Genomic DNA, 27,198 nt, shown 5'->3' with positions numbered 1-27,198 from the left:
GTACGCAAATGTAGTACCCGGATGTAGCGATCTTGGGCTACAGTGGTGACTCGAGGTCTGCCTGTATGGGGAGGGTCATTTGTTATGCCTGTTTGGTTGTGACGATTTGTAAGCCGTGATATCGTGCTCAGACTATCATTCAGACGCCTGGCAACAGAAGATTGGTAATCTCCAGCGTGCATTCTTTCAATGGCGATTTTCCGTGTCGCAGCGTCAAGACGTGGCTAGTGAAACTCCTTCTAAACGAATGCCGATTTCTAAAAGTAATCTGGAATTTTATAACCAGACAGTGCATGCTCTTTGCTGCACAATTTCAACTGGAAGGTGATTTCTGTTGCGTTGTGGTAATGCCTTCTTAATCCTTGTAAGAAATCTCATCAAAATCCATCAAAGTCAAAGTGAACACAGTTCACAAAATCAAACTTTATTTACCTGGTGAACTCAGTTATTTGAGTTAGCTTTCACTAAGTGAACACAGTTCAGATACAGGCTATAATTCCTTTTAGCCTTAATCCGCTTGAGTTTCAATTTTGAGTTAACTGAATGGGTGAGTGAGTGAGTTAATATTAACGTCACATCGGCAATATTTCAGCCATATTGTGACGGCAAAAAGTTATGTACTAAAAATGAACATATGTATACTTATTTAAAAACCTGCCAGCGAAGGACAGTATAACGACTAGAATATCACAAATTGATTAAAACTAGTTCAGTGTAAAATGTTAAATCATTTAAAAACAACATAATATAAAATCGGGCTATAGATGAGCTAACTGAAAGCACCACTCCAGCACAAAGAGGTTTCTTTAAATTGTTAGCTTATACAGTATGAATATAGTTACATAAAAGCACCATAGAAACATGTGCATGCACGACTGCTTATTGCTCTATTGCATATTCTATTCAATTGGTGATAGGACGGAGGAATTGCTTTCTCAGACGAGGGTATATTCCAACGTGCTTGTTACAGGACAGTTCATTCATGCAAACGGCAATTCATCTAAGTAGGGCAAGTTGTGGTGACTTGAGCGTTGTATACGTACACAGAACACAGAGCGTGTGGCACAGTTAGATATACAGGTAAGTAGACCATTTTTACCTGTGTCATTGTAACCATTGTCTGGGGAAATGTGAGACACTGCCACTGAACTTGTAGGTGCTCATCCGTCTAAAATGCATAGAAATGTGTAAGGTAAATAGATTATAATGATAATAAGTTGAGCATTTTTATATCGTCGTAATCCAGAAAAATGCTCAAAGCCCCTAGGTTGTATGCTCTTCAGTTCAGGTCGGAAACTTGTTGGTATTATCACGTAAGTAGGCTGGGAGTGTGTTCCACAACACAGCTCCTTCTTTGCAGAATGTTCTATCACCGTGTGTGACAGTATGTGTGACTGGGAGAGAAACTAAGAGAGTTGACGTAGATAGTAATGTCCTCCTTGTCTGATTGTGTACAGGTGTTATATGCTCGTACTTCTTTGTATGGGTAACTACTCTAGCTGATGAGTTTTGTGTTCGCTAGAGCTTGTCCAAATTGCTGTTTCTGTATCCAAATACAAGCCTGTTGCTGTAATCAAGCTTGGATGTTACGAAGGAATGAAAAAGGGTTTTGACATCTTTGAGATCATAAGACATTTGATGCAGTGGCTTTAGAGGCCAAGATGGCTGGATTTCAGCTATGCATGCAATATGACGTCGAACAGGAAGACCTTGTTGCAAAACTAATGCTGTTACATATCGTGTATTTACATGTCTTTAAAACTTCCACGAGGTTTCTGTAAAGAGACTAACACCACACGAAGGAACAGTAGTTCCCTAATGCAACCATGCGAGAAATATATGTCATTGACCAACGTTATAATGCCAGTATCATTTGGCCGTCAAACATTTCTTATCCGGGTCACGAAACAGAAGTGCAGTTGGCAGAACACAATTCATGTGACAGAGTTGTGTAAATATGGCCATCGGTTTCATCTATAATGTGTGAAATATTTGTAATGTTGTGGTTTATGACACAGGTTTATATACCCTGGAAATCAAATCATACTCTCCAAAATGCATGGTCATTGGTAATTGCGGGGCGGTGGGGTAGCCTACTACTGGTTAAAGCATTCGTTCGTCACGCTGAAGACCCGGGTTCGAATGGGTACAATGTGTGAAGCCTATGTCTTATGTCCCCTGCCGTGATATTGCTGGAATATTGATAAAAGTGGCGTAGAATTAAACTGAAACAAGTAATCATAGGTAAATGGATTATTACCGCGTTCATAGAAATTAGCATGTATTTCAGCGGTCATGTAGCTACCTTGTTTTGCCAGCAATGGCTCTTTACCATACGGCGATTGGTACCACAGTGAAGGAAACGACCCACTTTAACATTTCAAGTGTCCTGGGTAGGCTGAGCACTAGTTAACTTCGCCAACGAATTGTGTTGAATTGCTAAAAAAAGAGAACATAGTGATATAAGTGATTTGAAATAATGATAGTAGTATTTAAAATGAGTAAAAATGCTTAACTTGTGGGTACACTCCCCAACACGTTTATATCTACCGAGGTTAAATTGAAACCATTCTTAAAGTAAACCTATGACTGTACATTTGCATGAAGCAAATATGATTTGTATAAATAATTGATTAATGTCAATATATTTCCATCAGCATTCACTTCATAGGAAACCCCACATCCGTCAGCTCCACTTAAAACAGTCAATTCCAAAGTAACTTCAGGGATTTCAATTTAGTCTCTCTTCGTGTTTACATTAGAAAGGAATGGGATAACTCGATATAAAGGATACAATAAATTCACGCTCTTTTAGATAATAGATGATGTGCGCTATGTGTATGTGTTTAAACAAAAGTCCTAGCATTCAACTGAACATTATCACATGCGTATGCATTCGCGTTTTCCATGTCGCATTCAGTGTCGCATTTTTTGTTAAATAGTAATGTAAGTACATGTAGGGGGCAGGGGTTCATATAGGGATATTTAGATAGTAATTACAATTGACACATTAATTGTTTATCGGAGAGTCTTGTAGAACATTGTTTCACTTGCTCTAATTAAGGGACTACTTTCTGTCTGGTGTTACTGTTCATCGAAGTGCTGGATACAATGGGTAGGCCACGTGGATGTTAGGTAGGCGCTGATTGGTGGATACGTCCGTAGACGTCAGTAGATGAACTTTGACCCACATCAAAGGTCATCCTTGAGCGCTGTATAAGTGAGCTGCCTTTCTGAATTCAGTGTCTAGCTTTGAACATCATATGAGGTGTCTCCTAGTAGTACTGATGTCTCGAGGTCATGTTTCAGGATCATTCCCTCCCTGTTATAAAGCAGGATGCTAGGCGCAATATGGGGGTGTCATGTGATCTTATTCTAACGTTAGGTCAGGTGTGTGTGTGTGTGTGTGTGTGTGTGTGTTTTGAGGGGGGGGGGAGGCATTAGCGTAGGAAAAGAAATGGGTTTTAGACTGTAGTTAAGGGGTAATGTTCGGGTTAGAAGGGTTGGTTTGGATGGTGTTTTAAGAGTAGTTTAAGGGATTCGAGTACCTGAAGGACTGAATGCTTATGTGAGTTAGAGCATTGTGACATTGACAAGTTGTTGAGTGTTTGTTTCAATTTTTCTACCAGGTTTTTGTAATAAACTATTATTACTTTTCAGTCTGTCTCAGTTAATAAGCTTACGCTTAATAAGGTTTATGATGATGAACTGGTTACTGAGTTTTGAGTAGCGAGCAACACATTATAAAATAAAAGCACACAACAAGAAGTCCAAAGAGGTTGATTTAACTTAGCTGTCACTGGGCGACAGGAGTTTGTTCAGAACCCCGCCTATTACAAATGGATTATTTCCGAATGAAATTATGGACACTGAATCACTCAATGCCAAATATCAGCCTACCAAATGGACTGCATTTATAGTCAGCGTTTTACCGTACGATAAGTACGATTTTGTCATATATGCGGTGGTAAACATTCAGATTTATTCAGCATCCCCGCTGAGACCTGGGTGCTGAAGATTTTAACCAAGGACGTAAGTGTGTTTCGTAAACATACATTAACAATTATCTTATGTTCATTCCCTTACAGCAGCCTTATGTGAGCTGACATTTGGCCCTGTATTTCTCAGCCGTGTGTTATTCATCATGTCTAACTATGCAAGTCTGTGTATTTCGTTACACACCAGGCATGGGAGTTTTCCATAGAATCTGTGTCGTCTATATTGTTGTTCATGAGCCTGTGACGTTATGAATAACATCGTTGCAATCATCTCGGCTAAAAGCGTCGTCTTATTGGCTAAAACGTGTATGAGCTCGCTAGTCTGTGCCTACTGCTGCTCTCGTCATAAAACACTACTGTACGAGACATAGTGCACACCAAACAGTAATCGTATAGCGTGACTCCTTTGTTCATCAAAGTCCCCAAGCTGCTTATGCTACGCGGTTTGTTGGGTATGGTTACGCAAACACAGGGCGTTTGAAAAGCTGACAGGAATGCATCACTAACAAAAGCTGTGATGACACGGATGTTCGAGGAAAGTCGAGGTCACCCAGACCCACTGCCGAACGACAAACCAACTGTGCGCCTGATTCACACTTGTTAGGTTTTACATGATGTGTGTTTTATCCGTATCTGTGGCCATACTACACTCTGAAAACATATAGTACAGAGTTGTAAGCAGTGCACTTCGACAAACATGCCATACAGGTAAGATGAGGCAGCATAAATATTTGGTAACACAAAAACAATGGAGAGTAGAATGAACGTGTCCATGCAGCTTCAGTGTCTTAATTAGTAATAGACAGACAGACAGACAGACAGACAAGTTTATTCAGTAAAAGGCCACAGGCCCATCATACAGTCATTTGCATATGATATAGATAGTTTAGTGCACATGCTGCGTAAGAGGAACATTTCTAATGCGCTGAAGTACATGATACAGGAAAATACTGACATCTCTTATGATACAATCATTATGTGTTTTCATAATGTTAATAAAATTGGCATTTGGATCAAAATCAGTCAAATATTTCTGAATATATCTTAACCTTAAATCAGAAAAACGTTCACACTTAAGGAGTACATGGAATTCATCTTCAATAACATTTTTGTCATCCAATTTACAAAATAGACATAGTCTCTCGTTGTAATTAACTTTATTGTATCTACCAGTTTCAACAGCTAAATTAAAATTTCCACATCTAAATTTAGAGAGTGCAGATCTGAGATGTAAAGGAATATCAGAATTTAAATATCTTTCCACATTTAAAAATGTCTTAAATTGGGAATAATAAAACACTTATTTGAATTTTGAATTGAAGTGGACCAACATTGTTTAAGATTATCCGAAAGTCTCTGCTTAAACAAGGATATGAAATAATCAACATTGCCAACATCCTGACTGATCCATGCATAGCCAAAACCATACTTAAATAAAATATTTTTGACACAAGTTGCCCAAGTAGTGCGGCCAACATCATCTAAGGACTTGAGCATAATATAACAATGTTTTGGCAGTCTATCATAAGGCATATACAATAGGTGACACCAGTATTTAATTACTTTAGTCATATAAGTAATTTGTAGAGGAAGTCTGCCACAATCACCAAGAGCCATGTTATTACAGGTAGATTTACCAACTTTCAAGAAATATTTACAAAATTTTACCTGAACAGACTCAATGATGCTACAATAGTTAGTACCCCAAATCTCAGACCCATAACACAAAATAGGTGAAACCATGCAGTCAAAAATCTTAAACAAGTCTTTACAATTTACTCTTCCCATCTTTTTTTGAAAACCATTTACAGAAAATATCGCCTTGTTAGCTTGAGATACCAAACAGCTTTGCGCTTTACTCCATACCAGCTTTGGTGTAAATACAAGTCCTAGATATTTATAAAAGGATACAGTTTCAATAGGATTGCCATTATAGGACCACTTTTCATATTCCCGTAATAGCCCACCATTTCTAAAGACAAGAACTTTTGTTTTACTAAGATTAATTGACATTCCAGTTTGTTTACAAAAACATTCAAGTGCATTTATCTTCTTTTGTAACTGATTACAAGTATCAGAAAGTGCAGAAACATCATCAGCAAACATAAGTGAACACAAATTGTTAAAATCAGATGAAATATTAACACCTATACCACCTTCCTGTTCCATTAGGGAAAACAACTTATTAATAAATATGATAAACAGCTGTGGGCTTAACACACAACCCTGACGGGTACCAATATTACATGTAAAACACTTAGATAACCCCTTTGAAGTTCTAACACATGCAGATAAACTGCTGTACATTGATGATATTATATTATAAAATTTACCAGAAATACCAACTTCAGCTAAAGATTGCAAGAGAACATCATGTCTTATTGTGTCAAAAGCCTTTGAGAAATCAATAAAAAGGCAATAAAATCTACCTCTCCTTTTACCAGAATATTTTTGGGCTAAAGCCTTAATTAGTAATAGCTAAAACGGTACCACAGCAGAACGGCACCAAATTTGTATTTTGCGAAAACGGCACCATATTGGCGAAAACAGCTACTGATTTCTGGACTAAAACGGCACCATATTTAAAACAAAGTATGACGTCAACTTTAATTTTATATTTCATTTACTTTTAACATTAGCAAGATTATAACAACATTTATAAAACAAAGTATGACGTTTTATATTTCATTTCCTTATAACATTAGCTAGATAACAACAACAGCAATAATAATAATAACAACAACTCATATATTTATTTTTAGTTCCCCGCTGTGATATTGCTGGAATATTGCTAACAGCAGCGTAAAACAATACTCACTTACTCACTCACTCATGTCATTAACATCACATTAGCAAGATGATAACAAAAAGATTATAACAGCAGCGTCATCATTACACATATTGTCATACTCATTCATTCACTGAATGATTGGCCCTTAGATCACAGAACATCTAGAGGGAGGTTGGGACATAGACAAGTCACCATCCTTGAACAAACGCAACAGTTGGAAGACCTTATCCTGTCTTGCTGATGATGACTTTCGGATGTATGTCTTCAGACGTCCCTGTTGAATGAACCTGGTCTGGAAGGGAAGGAGGCTGGCTTCACAGTGGAGCTCTTGAATGAACCTGGTCTGGAAGGGTAGGAGGCTGGCTTCACAGTGGAGCTCTGGGGTGAGCCTGTAAATCCCCAATGACTGCTCTGCCACCTTGTTGGTCATTCGCCTGCGCCAGCCTGAACAGAAGAACCCATAATTTTACAAATCATTTTAAAAATTGAAATTTCAAAATGCCAAAATAGTATAATAATCTTTATTAATATATTTAATAATAATTTATAAAGAAATGTATACCTTCAACAAAGTTGTTTGTCCTAACCGCGATGTTGGAGACTGACCAGGTGCGGGGATTGAATGTAGGGTAGGGTCGGGTGGTCAGGCTCGCTTACTTGGTTGACAAATGTCATCGGTTCTCATTTGCGCAGATCGATGCTCATGCTGTTGATCACTGGATTGTCTGGTCCAGACTCGATTATTTACAGACCGCCGCCATATAGCTGGAATATTGCTGGGTGCGGCGTAAAACTAAACTCTCCCACTCACTCACCTTCACGTAATCGTTCTTTCTCTGCTCCCATGACATTTTCTCGTTCAATAACAAAAGTCAGACTCAAATATTATAACACACGCAAAGTAACATTGAATTTATAAAAAAACATATATGGACAGAACGAATTCCATGATATGGTGCGGAAACCATCATTAGGAACATTAAAAGCACATACAGTGAACATCCTCGATAATCTCCAGGGTATACGTTTTGATCAATCTCCACTATACCTTGGATGCAGCCACGGCTTGGCCCGATAATTGTATTACCTCCCTTGGCTGGCTCCGCATTCTCACAGTAGCCAATCAGCTAAGCCGCCGTTACGCCAGTGTCAACAAAGATAGCGATCGCAGTCGCGAAGGTTTGTTCGCAGTGCCACTCAGATTTTTGGTGCAATCATACTGACAAATTGACAGATCTGAAACCTTAAAAAAATATATGAAAGAACTCCTTCTACCTCGTCCAGAGTACCTCTACATCAATTGTGTTGCCAAGTTTAAACGGTTGGATAATTTAAGAAGCGAAAGTGAGTTGTGATTGGTACGCTCAACTTACCAGCGTAGACACCTTATTGGGAGGTAATGAAATCAAGCCGTGGATGCATCCAGGGTATAGTGGAGATTGATCGTAACGTATACCCTGATGATTATCGAGAATGATACAGTGAACAGTTAAGGGTCAAACGACTAGAGATAAACAGAAGACCAAAAGACTGAGTGAGTTAAATAGATGTCACATCAGTAGTATTTCAGCCATGTTATGGCAAATATCAAACAAAACAGTTTTACGATACTTTCAAACATTACATTTCAAAATAAACCTGTCATCAAAACACAGTAATATATCTAGGTGTTCACAGATATAGGCCTAAAACTGGTACGTTAGAATCAAAATGTGACTATATAGAACATTACAATCTAAAGCAGGGCTACAGATCACAAGGAGCCAAAGTTATGTATTTCTGCAACCTGCAAGGTGCCCCGGCTGGATTTATACCAACCCTCTGGGTACCGGTCATTTGTAGACAGAGAACCAAACAGTTAAAACTACCAGAACTTATACACTTAAAACCACAGAGGGACAATTAGTTTACGCCCCTTCAGTCACTTTTGAAGGTACAGCCACTAACAATCAAAATTATTTTTTCATTCGTCAAAATTAAAATAGTAACTTACCTATTTACAATATAAATTCTTATAAAAATGTATGGATTACATCAATTTCTTCTTTAAAATACTATAAAACACGTCACAATTTAATTCTGGACTCACAAAAGTCCAGAAACTCTCCGCACTGTGGGCACTTTCTGACAAATGATTTGGCCAAATTAAACATGCAGTTGTCATGAATATATGCCAGGGATGAAAAAATGCACACAAAAATTTTAGATTTAAACTCGCTCGTCCATGGGCCGGCCCATGGGCGAGAATGTTTAAGTTTGCTCAGAATTCATGTTTTGGAGGTTGTAAATGAATGAGTGTATGTTTTATAAGTATCATGACACAAAATTCAACTCATTTTCACTTAATTCGACTAACTTAGGGCGATATTAAAAAATCTCGCCCATGGGCGAAAACTATGTTGGCCCATGGGCGCGAATGTTTAATTTCGCTCAGAATTCATGTTTTGGTTGTAAATGAATGAGTGTATGTTTATAAGCATCATGACACAAATTTCAGCTCATTTTGACTTAATTCGATTAGATTAGAACGATATTAAAAACTCTCGCCCATCAAATTAAATATTCTGTGAAACATGAAATGAATAATAGTGAAAAAAAATATTTTCGTGATGTTGCATTGCTGTACCTTTACCCGTCGGAGAAGTCCTTCTCAAAAGATATATATTCCGTTGTTTGGAGCAGGCCCATATGACTATTACGCCCCAGTGCTGCTAAACAACTCGTAGACCTTTAGTCTGACATAGACGCAGACCTTGCATGTTCAAGTTCACATCTGATAGGGGCCGAAAACATTGAATCCGACATGAATGCAATATCTCATTGGGTTATTGTTTTCCTAAGTAGTTGGAGTGTCTTCTACAACATTGGAGACAAGTGTATCGCTGTCCTTCTGATATTCCCCCGAACGGAAGCTCTACCCATTTTAGGTACAATGTGCATGTTACAGAATAGTAGGGAATAGTCTTAAGACGTTTCAACTCTGACCAGGATTCTCCGAACTTGTAACAGTCGTTTGAGAGACGAAAAGAGAAAGGGGTAGTGCGCGATGTATCTGACGGACGTATGTGGAGAACGTTTGAAGAATATTACTGTATAAATACAATAATTGAAATACCAGTTATGTTTAAAAAGGGATTATTGTGAAAGATCGCAGTATTTATAAAGATAAAAGTACATGCCATTCATCCCCATATTATATGCCTTCTATATACAAGGGACATCGTTGTTACAGGTAGGGCAAACACTTTCTTCTATAGGTATCTGCCGGTTTCACGCTACATACATGTATTCCGATTATTGAGAAAACTAGCGACGCAAGATCTCCTCCATCACACATATAATTGTATACATACCCAGTGATTAGTGATAGTGTTGAAGCAACTTAATAAAATTTACGACAGACACTATCAACTGCAGTAGTACTGCCATACCTAGCATCGTATTTATTACTCTCTTACATAAGGTGAAATATCACAGGGTTGTCATGGTAACGATAATTTGGCATACTATTTATTGTCTTTCTCTTTAAGCAGCGATTAGAATTTAAATCAGTTTTGAGGTCAGCATGTTAAGAGAAAAGAAGTTGTAAAACGAAAAGTATTGTGATCGAATCTATTGGCCTTTGTAAAAGCAAGTTTCAAGCCACCTACATAAAAACCTGTTTTCATGATAAATATCTGCTAATCCGTGGCACGATTCCGATCATATCATGAGCATGTGTTTTTGAATCATAATCAAATAGTGATGTTACAAGGCGTCCATGCCGCGTCAACAACACATGCAAACGCACGAGAATTGCAATACGAGCCCCTACACCAATGATTCTCCGTGACCTGGAGACACTTGTGATTGAGCGTATGTAGGGACGTAGTCTGTCATACAGACCCTGAAGCAAATATATCAAAAGTCCACGCAAGTTTAGAAAATGTGGCAAGTCTAGATTTCCACAGCTTCAGGAGAATGTCTCAGGGCTCCTTTTTATTATATTTCTCTTTTTTACTATGAACTTCTTTTCGGTAAAATATGTTCATTTCAGAGACAAGTTGTTCGTCTAGTAGGGACGGGTAGAAGACAAAAGACAAAATGGATACTCGTGCTGTCATACTTTTGAATTATATGTAAACATTCGTTCTTGTCTCGAGATAAATGTATATTTTCCAGTTTCAACCAAATGTACATTCGAAGGATATCGAAATCTAGGTTAAGCTATTTGAATCATATTTACAATTGAAAGACCCAAACAATGGTCTGTTGTCCAAATTGTTGGTTTTCCATACCTTGTCCCAGTCTGTATCACAGTCACACACCGATATTATTCGCCCTTCTGTCCAGCCCTTACTGTAATATGTATACTGCAATACTGTATATGTTGCACATATACTACACGACGTAGTATACATGTAGTCAATGCTATGCTAAGCAACGTCCACTCGTATTCAAGATTACACCTGGTTAGAGATGCAAACAAATGTGTATTCGTATGTGCATTTTAATGAAATGAGGAACCAAGCAAGCAAAATCATAGTATGCATAAAAATCAAGTTGGTACACTGGGACTCGTTATCATCGGAGGAAGCTAACAGTTTACCTGTATGGACGATCGATTGTAAGTACGTGTTGTCTGTCTGTAGTAGACAGACCCGTAACATAGCATGTAGAGCACGGACACACTGCTCGTGCATCCCACACACTCACGTGCACGTGCTTCACAACATTCGCAGCGCGTTCACCGTTAACATCTGGCGGTGCGTGTCACTGACTGAAGACGTGAAGGGAGGCATTGACAACTTCATGAGCGCATATTATCATATTTATCTAAATCATATAAATTGTTCATTTACATCATATGTGAATCTCTGCAAAAGCGCAATGTTACTGTAAACAACACAGTTTTATGCACAGTTATAATGATGTTAACATATGTAAAGCATGGAGTCATGATGACTATCGACAGTAACTGTTCTGAGATCGTGCAAGGGCATTATGGGTATTTCAAACAAGTTATCTCATGACTGTAATAGTATTCATTTGTCTTGACTCAGATTAATCACCACCTTGAGTTTAGTAGACTAGCACACTTCATGGAAGTGCTGTTGGCCACCTTTCTCGCCGGCCCGTCCCCCATCTTAATGAGGATGCATGACCCCGCTGGTCACCCATGACGCCTCAACTTTCTTATACAAGACCAGTTGGCGGGCCCTTCGAGCTTGCGCTGCTCGAGTCCGGTAAGATCTTCATTGATGATAAATCGTGTCAACTGACAAGTTATGTGTTCTCCTATGGTCCTCATATAGCTTCCCGTCTCGATTACGATTTGTGAATCTTAAATCTGAATCATATATGTGTTATTAAGAATGGTTGCATTGTATTCTTTCTTCAGAAACAGTTTTAAAAAGGAAGTAATAAAACTATGTTTTTCAATGGCAATGCTAGAAAATAAAATTGTATATATACACATACTTCACTTTCCGAATCAAAGCATATATGAAATTATCTGCTGTGTCCATACCATAGGAATGTGCTTGATGTTTAACAAATTATGTTCTGGTCACTCGTCCTCGTTGATCATGGAGGGTCGATTTGCTTGGCTGGTGGTTAAAGCGTTCGCTCGTGGATCCGGGTTCAATTTTCCACATATTTGCATAATGTGTGAGGCCACCCCCGAGATATTGCTGGAATATGACAAAGAGCGGCGCAAGCCACACTCACTCGCTCACTCGTTGATTACAGAGTAACAGCATGCTACGAGATTCCTTCTTATCGTTTATTTGCATATCTCCTTAAAGGCATTGTAACTCTTTAATCTTGCATGAAAACGCATTTAGATGATATCAGCTTTTACTGACATTATTGTAACATGCAATTTGTATGTGTCTCTGTATGGTTCATACACGGACATGGGCGACGGCAAAATAGTCGGCGCTGCATGAAATACATGGACAGTGTCGGTTATAATGAAGTGAGTGGGTGAGTTTAGTTTTACCCGCTTTTAGCAATATTCCGGCAATATCACGGCGGGGGACACCTAAAATGGGCTTCACACATAGTAACCATTTGGGGAATCGAACCCGGGTCTTCGGCGTGACGAGTGAACGCTTTAACCACTTGGATACCCCACAGCCCAAATACTGGCTGAACGTTTGTCAAGTTATATTTATCAATAATACCATTTGCAAGGCATTACATGTACTTGACTTCATACTCAGGCATATATGGAGAGATTATTCACTAGTCTTTCATGTTAAATACCTGTCTTTGAAACACAGCTTCTATTCCGAGCTGATATGCTTTTCAGTCACTTCACGTCCCACGCCCAGCGATGACATTGGCATTATGTGATTTACACCAGCCATTAATGTTACATAGCTGTCTTTGAAACACAGAAAGTATTCCGAGCTGATTTGCTTTTCAGTCACTCCACGTCCCACGCCCAGCGATGACATTGGGATTATGTGATCTGACAACGGAAAACAAATGGAAGTTCTTGTGCTTATTTACTCTTTGAAGTGTAGCGTTTCTACAACTTAACACATGCTAAATGATACATAATAGTGGATAAAGAGAAACCTTGCTTTTTTAATTTAGTTCGTAAACTACTGACTGTTTTTTGCTATTGAACACTCACTGAGTACATGTTGTGACAACAACCATCTGTCGTCGTATATCTCATAAAGCGAGAGCGTGTAGTGAACGCCTGTGTTCGTGCTGGTCTTTCCTTTGGGAACATGAATCTAATCAATGCGCTGTATGGTGTTTATGCATAAATCCATGTTGAGTCACTCACTCAATAACGCTGGGAGTTTTAAAAGCTCTTGTTACCTTTGATCGCGCACTGAATATCGAAGATATTCAGTCGCAGATGATATTGTGAAGCTAATTCATAACGCCATTCGTGTTGAACATGTAACGGATATTACTTCATACGTTTACACACGCACCACCTCCTGTACAAACTTGACAGAGAACGGTTCTCTATGAACGGTTCTATCTTCATGATAACTGTCTCTTACAGTAATATGTAGAGTTTCAAGTTAGGGTTTAGTACTACGGAAGCGTAGTAGGGCCACGGTGAAAAAAATGTTTGGTCTCACTATCTCCTACGTAGGACTTAATTTTCCTACGTAAGACATATTTTCTCCAACGTAGGACAAATTATCCCCTACGTAGTACTTAATATCTCGTATATACGTAGGAGATGAGCGATATATTAATAGACATTAATCTGATATGGTCGACTTAGATCCGCAGACATATAGATAGATAGATAGATAGATATAGATATATCTATATAGATAGATATAGATATAGATATATATATATCCGCAGACATATATATATAGTTATAAATAGTTATATATAGTTATATGATTTTTCTACTGGAGTATATCATCCGAGTATTCAATGTGCTGCACGTCCACGTGAACTCATTATTCTTATCACCAAAAGAGCCTGACAAAGAAAGCAGTATTACGCAAGCTAACACGCCTTATTAAGCTGCACTTGCTCTTGCTACCAGTATCAGTTACGTCATGTCTGCGGTGTTGGCAGATCTTGTGAGGTGCTTGTTTCGAGGGATTAAAAGGTTCAGTGGTGAACAAAGGGCGATGAGGTGCCTCTTTGTCCTCTCAAGTGTCCCTAGCTGTCCCAATAGAATAGCACTTTATCTCTCTTACATCCTCGATAATCTCCAGGGTATACGTTACGATCACTCTCCGCTATACCCTGGATGCATCCACGGCTTAGGGCGATGATTTTATTACCTCAATTGGCTGGCTTTTTTATCCAATCAGGTGCCTATGCTGGGAAGTTGAGCGTACCAATCACAACTCACTTTCGCTTCTTAAATTATCTAACCGTTAAAACTTGGCAACACAATTGATGCCGAGGTACTCTGAAAGAGGTAGAAGGAGTTCTTTCATATACTTTTTAAAGTTTCAGATCTGTCAATTTGTCTTTATTATTTCCCAAAAAATCTGAGTGGTACTGCGAACAAACCTGCGCTATCCTTGTTGATACTGGCATGCTCGGTTGTAACGGCGGCTTAGCTGATTGGCTACTGTGAGAATGCGGAGCCAGCCAAGGGAGGTAATAAAATCATCGCCCTAAGCCGTGGATGCATCCAGGGTATAGTGGAGAGTTATCGTAACGTATACCCTGGAGATTATCGAGGATGTCTCTCTTAGAGCACAGCCAAATATGCCACACGTACCAACTCGTAATTCTTAAGTCTATTCAGCTCACTACTGTAAACTATTTTTGGGCAGTACATAATTGGAATATTATTGCGCTGCATGTGACCTTTCTTAATAGTCTCACAGTGCCGAAACCATGTTATTTCTCCTTCCGCTCAGCCTTTGCTGTAATAACGCTATACATCAGCTTTAAGTTGTCCACATTTGTTTCACTAACGCAAAAGTATGCGACAACAAACAATGCCATATCAAATTAATGTGTTGAAAAAAAAAAGGAAACATGAAGGAATTTGACTGTAAGTTTACTCAAATCCAACTTCTGACGGGTTTTTTACTAACCGAATGCAATAACGTCATCGAACAATTCAAGTGACGTCACAACAGAAAGTGACGATATTCGACCTTGGCCTTTGACAAGACCATAGCCTGCAACATGTCAAACTATGTCAGTGTTCGGTTTTGGTCCAACAACGTTAATAGTGCAATTGTTGAGGTTAGCACCAACAAGGAAGCCAATATTACCGCTATTTAAAGAGGGAATTCGGGTTCCTTTGACTTGTTTGACCCAGAATATCTGCCAGTCCAAAGCCAAGGTCGAATGAACCGTAAGCCCACGCACCCACTATGACGTCACTTCTCAACAGAACTGATAGTGGCCCGTCGTTAAGGTTGAGCGGTCCAATGTCATTTGCAGCGGCCCTCACATTTCTGATAATGGGAGGGCCGTTTCATAATAATTCCATGTATTTTAGCTATAAAATGATTTATCTGAATTTACAGAGCACATGGCGGCAAAATATGAACAGTCTTACTAAAGTGGATACTTTTTTGTCTGGAATAAATTGATCATGGTATAAGAGTCAGATCAGTTCTACTTCAAATATATTTACACTATCAATAATTATGCCTTGAGCAAATGTCAAGCTTCATGAAGATGACCATTGATAAAACAAACGGAAAATATTATATTTAACTTACGTTGACAAAGGGTTTCTTATTTATTCATTTTGTTTGTAAAATATAAATATTGACACCCCACTTATTTATCTAGGCATGTCATTTAGCCAATGCTCGGTTAATACATCATAACTGTGACCGTCTCAGACGCCATGACATTGCCGAAATAGCGACGTGAAACCACGTTAACACTGCGTTACTTTGTGGGACTCTTCGTTTCCGGGTGGGATACCGGGTAACAATGACCCAAAGGTACCCCCAAGATGTGTCTACTTATCGGGTCACCAGACACTATGACTTTGCTTATTGTCTGTCACCATGTGCCGATTGTATGAACATGCCACAGAGGCCCAGATAAGCTGCGTATCCGGGTAAAATACGCATAGAAAATTTCCAATTACGCATTGAAACATAATTCTTGCGTACCAATTACGCATTTAAAATGTTAGATACGCAAAAAAGTTTAAAACAAATGCGTACGGAATATATTTATAAAAATCGCTTGCGTTATGAAAAAGACATCGATTGCTATCAAGTTGTACTGTTAGTATAGGACAAGTGTTGTACTGTCAGTATAGGACGAGTGATTTTTTTATGAAATCATTTCCATTATATTTAAGTTGGTTTTGATTAGGTATGACATAAGGCAGAACATACCTGCTTAGCAAACTTACTCAATGACATAATACTTAGGTGAGTAAAATGACTGAAATACGCACATATTTGAAAGCAGTGGGTAACGGAAAATGAAATACCCACTCAACATTCATAATACCCACTCCAAAAAAATACAGTGGGTACAGTACCCACATGAGCTAAATCATATCTGGAGCTCTGACATGCCATATTTTTTTTTAAAATGGTTGCCTGGTAACGACTCGAAAACACTCTGCTGTGGCTTACCCTAATATTGCTCACTGCCAAACGAAACATGCATTCAATTGTCCACTCGCGGTGTGCTGTACTCCACGTCCAAGATTTGCAATACTGCCGGACTTTCTGTCACATAAAGTCTATACGCCATGATATACTACTCACACTTTGTTACGGATCACAAAAATTCACAGCTTTACTTAAACGTAGGTTTATAAATTGAAATTGTATCCATTTAAAACTGGATAAATAATAATATGGTAACCCTTTCTTTAAGCAAACAGTCACTTTAATCTAACCTTATGCACTTGATACATGAGTAACCATAAAAATGGTTTTCATGGCAGCAATCAACCATTTTGCAAATCATGGAAGAGTCATTGACAATTACACAACACCTGTCAGTAGCAGGTATGGGATCCACAAGACGCAGTGACATACTGAAATCTAGGATCCATGCTTACATTAAAGGTCACATGCAACCAAAAAATCAAACATAATTAAAACACAATTATCACTTCTTCATGACATATAATATGCATTGCTGATTATGAAAAAACAATTAAACAAAATTATAAGCGTATAATCGCAAATCAAAAGTGCAATATTTTGTACTTGGGTTTACCTCCCTCGAAACGAAGCAGCCGGGATACCGAACCCAGTCAGAGCGGGTGGGTGTGCACTCAAGTGTAACGGCTGGTTCATTTGCAGATGCCGCCCTCATGCACGGCTCATTGTGTGTGTATATATAGAGATGTTGGGTTTTGTAAATACATCCTCATTTTTTGTGTATAATATTTTGCAATCAACAGACATCATAACATGTCATGTGTTCAAGTATCACACCTGCCTGTCTGTGTAATTACATAATGTGACAGAGACCGAACTCGGGCCATAAATCAATGCATTTTGTTTATGGTGTATAGCCTGATTGGTGTTAAGTTCAAATTGCATGTGGTCAGTGATCGCAGTTGTGTATTGAATATTGTCATTAGCAGACAGGCAGGCAGACACATAGGTGTCAATAAAACAAGACATTGAGTTTTGTCTGTGACAACGACATATCTATATCACAGTTAGAAATTCTGTCAACGCTAAATAATGACATTGCTTTTAAGTATCGAACTGAAAATGTGACTCGGTAAGAAGAACGTGTGGTGAAATAGACAAATGAAATTATATAAACAGTTAATTTACTGTCATAACATATAAAAAGCTCGGACCTGTGAGATATCAACAACACATTATGAAAATAGCTCACACCAAAGCCTCCACCGAGTATTCACCAGACAGCCCTCTTCCAAGTTGCGCGAACCTATTTCACTGCGCACATGCTATGAGCGCAGCCCAGCTGTTGAAACCCGTTTTCCCCCGAAATTTTCGGGGGGAAAATTAGTGAATCGTTTGAACTCCGATTTCGCGCGGTATTTTTCATCGCGTTATTTTTCAACTTGAGTTTGCATTTTTGATGATTTGTTTCGGTACGTCCATACCGAAAGGTATCAGAATCTGCAAAGTTGTGTTTTACGTTGCATGTGACCTTTAAGCTTAGATATTTAAACCAAATTTGACCCCACATGGTAGTTTTCTGTTGAATCCATGATTTGATCCTTAGCAAAGTGTACATAGTATATATAACTCGGGCTGAAACCTGGGTACTTGACTACGAGGTGGGTAGGAGCATTACTCGAGTAGTAAAATACTACTCGAGTACTCGTCCAAGAAGAGTTATCTCCCCTCTCACTCCACGTGTAGTCGTTTCGGCCCCAACATGGCTGAGCAACCACGCTCCATAGTTTGGAGCTGTATTTAAACTTGTGTCATTTACTCATACCCGTAGATCATGCAATTACTTATCAGTTTGAGAATATATCACAACATAGTACATGGTGTTCGGTACGTAAGGATGGGTCCATTGTTTATTTCTTTTTCAATGAGCTTCAAATATAACGTACGCATAGCATAATGTACGCATAACGTAAAAACGTTGTTATATGGGAATCATTATTTTTTAAATGAACGTACCTCAATAGCTTAAAATTCATACCTGAAACAAAGACGTAGTTACTGTTCAAAACACAAGGAAAACGTGTTTCAGAGCTTCTAATTTTCTCAATTTTCCATGAGTCATATCCAAGGACCCCCCAGCAGATCTCAGCTCACCTACGTCACAGTCTCGAGGACGAGTACTCGAGTACTCGCAAGTAGTTGAAGGCGAGTACTCGAGTACTTTCAGTTACTACCCGTTTCAACTCTAGATATAACTGAAATACATTTTCTATGCCTACCTATTTTTTTCACCCACTCGCCCGAGAATCATATGCATAAATAGAAATGCATATGTTCATGTTTCAGATGCATTGAGAAACACGAAAATGAGCACACAGTGGTAAAACGTACGGTAGTTTACTGTTCACAGTTGCCTCCGTTTGACGCTGATCGTTACCTCGAAGTCCCAGTCAGATCCTGGGTTGATCAACACCATCTCCAATTTCAAAAAGACAGAAACATACTTGACCACCGTTATTTCAAGGTTTCATTCCACACACCCTGATGTGCTTGCAAAACTGTTCACATTGGTGTTAAAGCAAACCTGATTAGGCTGGAATACTACATTGTCAAATTGGAACTAACCTTTATGGAGATGCAGGTCCTCAAATTTGATATTTCCAGACAAGTATTGTCCCAAAGACTTCTGAAATTCTTCGTGTAGGTCCTTCGATTGATTCTGCATCTCTCTTGCATGAACAGCTTGTGAATTTACCGTGTTCACAATAGATGAGACGAAATGAAAGTCAGAATGTTGGATTTTAAAGACCACAACACAAATAGACGCCAACGAAAACCCGACTGTTAAACCTAACACAGCAGCAGATAGTTTTGTGACAGGACGGAAGGGACCCATTATTTCGCTGTTGTTGATTTATATCCACGTAATTGGGACTAATATCCCTTTGTAACTTGTACCTCTTCAGGATTATGTGTATTTATTTAGATGAGAAGAGATGAGGAATAGAACTAAACTGATGGATATAATGTGGGGCTGGTTAGGGGGGGGAGAGAATTGTATAGCATAGTGGGAGCTTGATTTGGAAACAGTTAAGCTGTTTATAATTAAATAATGGGTGAAGAAAGAAAAAGGGGTTAAACGGGGGTGGGGTGAGGGAGTGGTATGGGAGCATTGAAGGGGGCAAGGCAGGCTGAGCAAGTGTAGTAATTGAGAGGCAGTAGTAAGCTTGGCCTTGACTGAGGGGCTATGGGCGGCCTTGACCGTGGAGTTTTTTATGGTTGGTGCTTGAGTGGTGGCGGGGATCGGTGGTGGCTGGAGGCGCGGACCTCGGAGGAGACAGTATTTGTTTGGAGTTGGAGTTAGTAGAAGGATTTCTTTCATATATTTTTCATATACCTCCCAATAAGGTGTCTACGCTGGGAAGTTGGGCGTACCAATCACAACTCACTTTCGCTTCTTAAATTATCTAACCATATAAACTTGGCAACACAATTGATGTAGAGGTACTCTGAAAGAGGTAGAAGGAGTTCTTTCATATACTTTATAAAGTTTCAGATCTGTCAATTTGTCTTTATTATTTCCTTCGCGACTGCGACCACTATCCTTGTTGACACTGGCATGCTCGGTTGTAACGGCGGCTTAGCTGATTGGCTACTGTGAGAATGCGGAGCCAGCCAAGGGAGGTAATAAAATCATCGCCCTAAGCCGTGGATGCATCCAGGGTATAGTGGAGAGTTATCGTAACGTATACCCTGGAGATTATCGAGGATGTCTCTCTTAGAGCACAGCCAAATATGCCACACGTACCAACTCGTAATTCTTAAGTCTATTCAGCTCACTACTGTAAACTATTTTTGGGCAGTACATAATTGGAATATTATTGCGCTGCATGTGACCTTTCTTAATAGTCTCACAGTGCCGAAACCATGTTATTTCTCCTCCCGCTCAGCCTTTGCTGTAATAACGCCATACATCAGCTTTAAGTTGTCCACATTTGTTTCACTAACGCAAAAGTATGCGACAACAAACAATGCCATATCAAATTAAAACTAAATACGGGCTGATGCTGAAAAAGATCATTCATGGATGAAGCCTTGAAATGGAAAATTCTGATGGAAAATTCAGAACATGCTTCACCGTTGTTCTTTCATCTCACTGGATAAGGAAATGGAGGATCGTCAGCTTTCAACAAATAGTCATGAGTATATCGTGACGAGAGATACTCTATCGTCTTAATATGACCTCTTCAAATCTGGATTGACAACCTTACTGGTGCACCCGGTAGTTGGTGTAATAGCGTGTAATTTATATATATCTACTTGGGTGTCCCAATTAGTTGCATAAGATCCCGAATGTAGCATCTGATGAAAGTTCTATAATCATTGTACTGGTGTCACAGGCTTCTCTAGAGCTGCCCTTGCGGCAGCATCAGCCATTGTGTTACCCGCTCTGCTGACATGACTGAGCAACCAATAAATGACAAGTCGTATTGGCCAGTTGAAAGATCTTTTTATGGCTTTACAATTTCTAAATTGGATGAGTTGAAGACAAATCGTTAAAAAGAAAGACAGGGAATAGATTATATTAAAAACTGTTGACATACATGGACGTACAACAAGGCGTTAATAATAGCATGGGATTGCAGATACTACGATGGGGTAGTTTAATGTCAGCGCATTGCAGATACTACAATGGAAAGTTAAAGGGTCCGCGCATTGCAGATACTACAATGGGTAGTTTAAGGGTCAGAGCTTTGCAGATACTACAATTGAAAGTTTAAGGGTCAGCGCATTGCAGATACTACAATGGGTAGCTTAAGGGTCAGCGCATTGCAGATACTACAATGGGTAGCTTAAGGGTCAGCGCATTGCAGATACTACAATGGGCAGTTTAAGGGTCAGTGCATTGTAGATACTACAATGGAAAGTTCTGTAACTCGGAATGATAGCTGTTTTGAACACAACACCGGGGTACTAGCTGCTTTGCCAGCGTACTTGCATCCATTGGTAAATATTGAACGGTGATGATTGTATTTACTTAGTAGTTGTAGGTATTCCTGTTGATGTAAACTAATTGGTTTGTATCGGGCATTTTAAAACTTGTTAGGGAAATGTCTACTTCTGGACTGACCAACCGCCAGAGAGTCGACAAAAGTCGGTATGGAGAGATGATATCAAACGCCGAACGTTTAGCCTCAATATGTGGTTTAATCTGAATCCAAAGAAGGGAACCAGCTTTGGTTTCTTATGAAAGTGTTCCGCACAGACAGGATTAAAAACAGGGTTATAAGCAGGATTTGAAGGATTGGATCATAATTTAATAATGTACTGAAGGGACAATTTAATGCGACATTGTTTTAAAGAACAATAGTAGATGTTGGAAATGCATCCAATCATTATCTGAGACCTTTGATCATGTCTCTTTGTTTTAAAATTACTCTTGCAATGGAGCCATAGTTCCATTTTGTGCGAACCAGTAATCTATAACAGTGATGGAGAGTTGTCTGATTGCTTCCCCACTTTGTATTTGACACAATGTTCGACCGACTTAATGCCTTCAGACATTTGAGAAGATCATAAGGACAGAAGTATTTTAGAATGTTTTCATATATTGTTATTTAAATCGTCAAATCAGATAATAGCAACATGAGTTATGAAACAGACCCTTATTGGAAGTAACAAATGCAGGACATCTTCAGGAAAGCCACGGTTAGGTGTTGAGTGATAGTGGTATTTTAATCTTTATCCTTCTGTCACTGTGCAGACTGCTTTCCATATTGTCAATTTGCCTTACCGGTTGACACAACATTAAGTACTGACAGTGACGTAGGAGTTCCCTACTTGCAAATATTTTCCATTGGTCATAGATTATGTTACTAACAAAATAAATCCGTGTATGTTTATCCTTTATCAGTAACATTAAGTACACATATATTATGTTTGCTTTACGGATAGATCAGTTTTAGCCATGGCGAGCAAGGAGGACAGTGATGAAGGAGTTCCAATGACAGAGTTACATTGTCAAGGAGGTGACAGAAGTGAATCCACACCACAGAGAGAATCATGGAGCAGACATTTGGACTACATGCTGACAATGATTGGCTACTGTGTTGCATTAGGAAACCTGCTGAGGTTCCCCTACATTTGCAACAGGAACGGTGGAGGTAAGACTGTATGTAGTTATTTCTTATGATTCTTGGAGACAGCAAATTGCGATACCTGTATAATCTGTGACATGATTCCATAAAAACACACACGATCCAATAAATATGCAAATAACCATTTTTAGAAAGCTGAATAGTTTTAAGGCTTACATTCCCACGTTATTTCTGTGGAATAAGATTTGGATGTGTTTGTAGAACAACATGGCTGTACGGTTAGTCTGCATCTTTAAGGACGGCATCAGATTAAACTCAGTGATCAATGCGATCGCTAAGATGAGGTCTCAACGCATCCTATTTTATGTTAGGGTCAATGGAGATAACAAATTGTTACATTAAATCATTTATGAATATTCTTACACATTTCCATTAATTATTATAATCGATGTGTATAATTCAAGACTGACCCAGTAACTGAAAGTTTACGCCTAGTATATATCATGGATATGTCAAATATCATGGTGACTTTGAAGGTAACATACTCATAAAATTACCCCTTAAATAGTTCCATTCAGTTGAGAATTCTTGACATGGAATGGAGTGAGTTAATTTGGCTTGATGCCCCTTTGAACCGTGTTCCCTTCCTACCACGACGTGTCAACTCGATGCGGAATAAAAGCCTGACGAGATACGTAACCTTGAAGCATGGTCGAGTTTAATCATTACTGAACACATGACTACATATTCCCCCAGGAGCTTTCCTCATCCCCTTTGTCTTGATCCTGGCCATCGCTGGGTTCCCCTCATTCTTCGTGGAGGCGACCATCTCGCAGTTCTCGGGAAAGGCTGCCAAACAAGTCTGGAGCTTCTGTCCTATGTTTAAAGGTCAGTGACAATATTCTGACCAATACGATTGCATATACTATATACAAATGACAGGGATTCACATGTGAGCTTTATATAATCACTTCTGTTGGGTTATTTTCGTGTTTGAAATGTGTATGCCTGATTTGTTCCCTTATTATCAGTTGTTTACAGTCCACTGACAGGTTTTATATATAGAACAAAACTGACATTGATACGCTTATACTACTAGGTGTCATAACTAAAGGGTCAAATGAAATACAGCACTTGTAAAGAAAAGTTTTTCAGAAATAATAGAACTAAGAGTGCCATCGTGATATAAAGACAAATGTTCAAACAGCACTAGCAAACAGTAATTGTATACACCAACCCACCAAAATGAAAATGACAAACATGAAGCTCTCGGTCATTCAGTATTTTGTGTCGGACTTTTGTGACTCTTGGACGACCTGGTCGACGTGCATATTCCACGGACCCATTGGTTCAAAATCTCTGCCACAGTCTACCAATAGCACTCTGACTCACATTAAAGCGGTCAGCAACCTGCCGCTCAGTTTGACCAGATTCCAAAAGGTCTATAGACCCCTTCCAGCAAGTGTCAAAAAACGTCTCATTTTAACCTGAGATTTCAAACAGGTAACTGAACAGTGAAAAAAGCTGCAATGCATGTGCATTTTCTCCACTTCCCATGGATAGAATGACATGCACGTGCAAATCATTGCGACTAAGTGGCAGGTGGCCTTCTATATTGACAATTTGAATAAGCAATGAGCCATTTGTAACAGAATGTATCGGACGTTAAAGAACGTAAGCATGACCTTTGAATGGCCTGACGTATTTTACATACTGTTCAGAAAGTTTGCTAAACATTCAGTGGAATCTATTTCAACTTTTAAGAAATAGTGTTACCAATAGTGTGACCCTTGATTAATGACGCCGAGTATGTTCAGAACTGACTCTGTTGATTCAGTTGAACCGTCGTACATACTGCAACTACTACGTCTCCCACTACAGCTACATTTACCACCACAGCTACACTTACCACCACAGCTACATTTACCACCACAGCTACATTTACCACAACAGCTACATTTACCACCACAGCTACACTTACCACCACAGCTACATTTACCACCACAGCTACATTTACCACAACAGCTACATTTACCACCACAGCTACATTTACCACTACAGCTACATTTACCACTACAGCTACATTTATACTACAGCTACATTTACCACTACAGCTACATTTACCATTACAGCTACATTTACCACCACAGCTACATTTACCACCACAGCTACATTTACCACTACAGCTACATTTACCACCACAGCTACATTTACTACCACAGCTACAACCACAGCTACATTTACCACTACAGCTACATTTACCACCACAGCTACATTTACCACCACAGCTACATTTACCACAACAGCTACATTTACAACAACAGCTACATTTACCACCACAGCTACACTTACCACCACAGCTACATTTACCACCACAGCTACATTTACCACCACAGCTACAACCACAGCTACATTTACCACCACAGCTACATTTACCACCACAGCTACACTTACCACCACAGCTACATTTACCACTACAGCTACATTTACCACTACAGCTACATTTACCACAACAGCTACATTTACCGCTATCTACTAACAGTGCCAATGCTACTACCACAACAAGTACTACTACTACTGGGGCGTTGGGGTGGCATACAACTATTGCAACTACAACTACCTATGAATTGAACACAATATTCTTGAACGCAACATAAAACCAAATTTCACTTGATTTAACTACAACAACTACTACTACTACTACTACTCCTACTACTACTATTACTACTACTACTACTACTACTACTACTACTACTACTACTACTACTACTACTACTACCCGTGAAGGTCCGGGTTAGAATGTGCCTTCAGTAATCCATACTTGTCGTAAGAGGCGACTAACGGGATTGGGTGCTCAGGCCTGCTGGCCTGGTAGACACATGTCATCGGTTCCCGGTTGCGCAGATTGATGCTCATGCTGTTGGTCACTGGATTGTCTGATCCAGACTCGATTATTTACAGACTGCCGCCATAAAGCTGGAATACTGCTGAGTGCGGCGTAAAACTAAACTCACTACTACTACTACTAATACTAATACCAATACTACTAATACTACTAATATTACCGATGCTCTTGCCATAATTACCACAGACTGTGGGTCACACACCGTAACGGATCTAACCAAGGACATCTTTCTCAACAATGAAATGGTTTATTCTGTCAGCTTTCTTAAGTGTCAGCAACGAGACTTGTAGTTGGACTTGGTCCAGTTTCATCCGAGTGAACGACTGTTGTTTGACGGTCAAGAGAATGTCTATCCTCTTCCATGAACCACATTCATGCATTAGTTAAATTTTATAAACATAATTGGCCAAATTTATTACCAGTCAGAGCCACAGTTGACAAAAGCATTATATTTCCTTCCTCGTACTGACATTCTTTCACGACGTGAACGTCCCATGGCTCGCGGTGACGGCTTGTGCTTGTAGGCGGCTGTCAATGAGAGCTCCTATATTTTACAGTAAGTGCATGAGCGCACTTACATTACGTAATCTGTAATTGTAACCAAATTTGAAGCATTTAGCTCCTGCAAAAGCTCGGTTTGTGGCCCACATCAACATGACATTCCTTGGTGTTAATAAAAAAACCTGGCCAGTGCAACGTAAATTATGATTGTGCATGTTTCGTCTTTTGTATATCCCCTACCGAAGTTCAGATCAGGTTATTACATATTGGCTTAAGGCGTATAAATATTTTTGTATTGCCAAGCAGGAGTTGGTGTTGGCGCTGTTGTGGTTGCATTCGCGTACATGCCCTATTACAACCTGTATCTGGCCTGGCCCATCTACTACATGGTGAAGTCCTGCTCCAGCGTCCTGCCCTGGACAACTTGTGGCAACAGCTGGAACACCGACCTGTGTATTGACTACGGGAATACAACGTATAGCAGTAACAAGACAGCCCTTTCTGGGAATACGTCATATACCATCATCAAATCCGAAAAGTGGGAAAATGTTACTCTAGCTCACACACCTGCGGAGGAGTTTTGGCAGTACGATATATCTGTCATGTTATTTTTATAAGGACAAGCTTTGTCAAAATATGTTTCCCGTATACATACATGGTGTTCATGTTTAAAATGAATGTACATAACTGTCAGGTTTGATTAAAGTTATCCAAAGACCAACAAATTCATCGGAGTCGGCGCTGTTGTTGTTTTTGTTGTCATGACGGTCAAAGTCACATGACGAATGATATATATGATCAATTACATATTCATGACATATAAAAACATCAATCGATTTACAAGTCCGCAGAGTAGTAGACTCGTGTTGACCTT

General features: G+C 39.2%; 1 protein-coding gene across 1 annotated transcript; it reads left to right on the top strand.

Annotated features, from left to right (window-relative positions):
- The first annotated feature begins 1,039 nt into the window (after positions 1-1,039).
- LOC124257014 (sodium- and chloride-dependent creatine transporter 1-like) lies at positions 1,040-26,941 on the top strand. The gene is made up of 4 exons (XM_046690980.1): positions 1,040-1,080; positions 22,776-22,984; positions 23,675-23,806; positions 26,631-26,941. The coding sequence occupies exons 2-4, from the start codon at positions 22,789-22,791 to the stop codon at positions 26,939-26,941; spliced, it is 639 nt and encodes a 212-aa protein (XP_046546936.1). The 5' UTR covers positions 1,040-1,080; positions 22,776-22,788.
- Positions 26,942-27,198: the final 257 nt, after the last annotated feature.

The sequence above is a fragment of the Haliotis rubra genome, unplaced genomic scaffold, assembly GCF_003918875.1.
Source record: "Haliotis rubra isolate DU_JTF1 unplaced genomic scaffold, ASM391887v1 Scf1168, whole genome shotgun sequence".
NCBI classification, from domain to species: Eukaryota; Metazoa; Mollusca; class Gastropoda; order Lepetellida; family Haliotidae; genus Haliotis; species Haliotis rubra.
The sequence above is the reverse complement of the archived record's forward strand: the minus strand, read 5'-3'. Positions and strand labels throughout refer to the sequence as shown.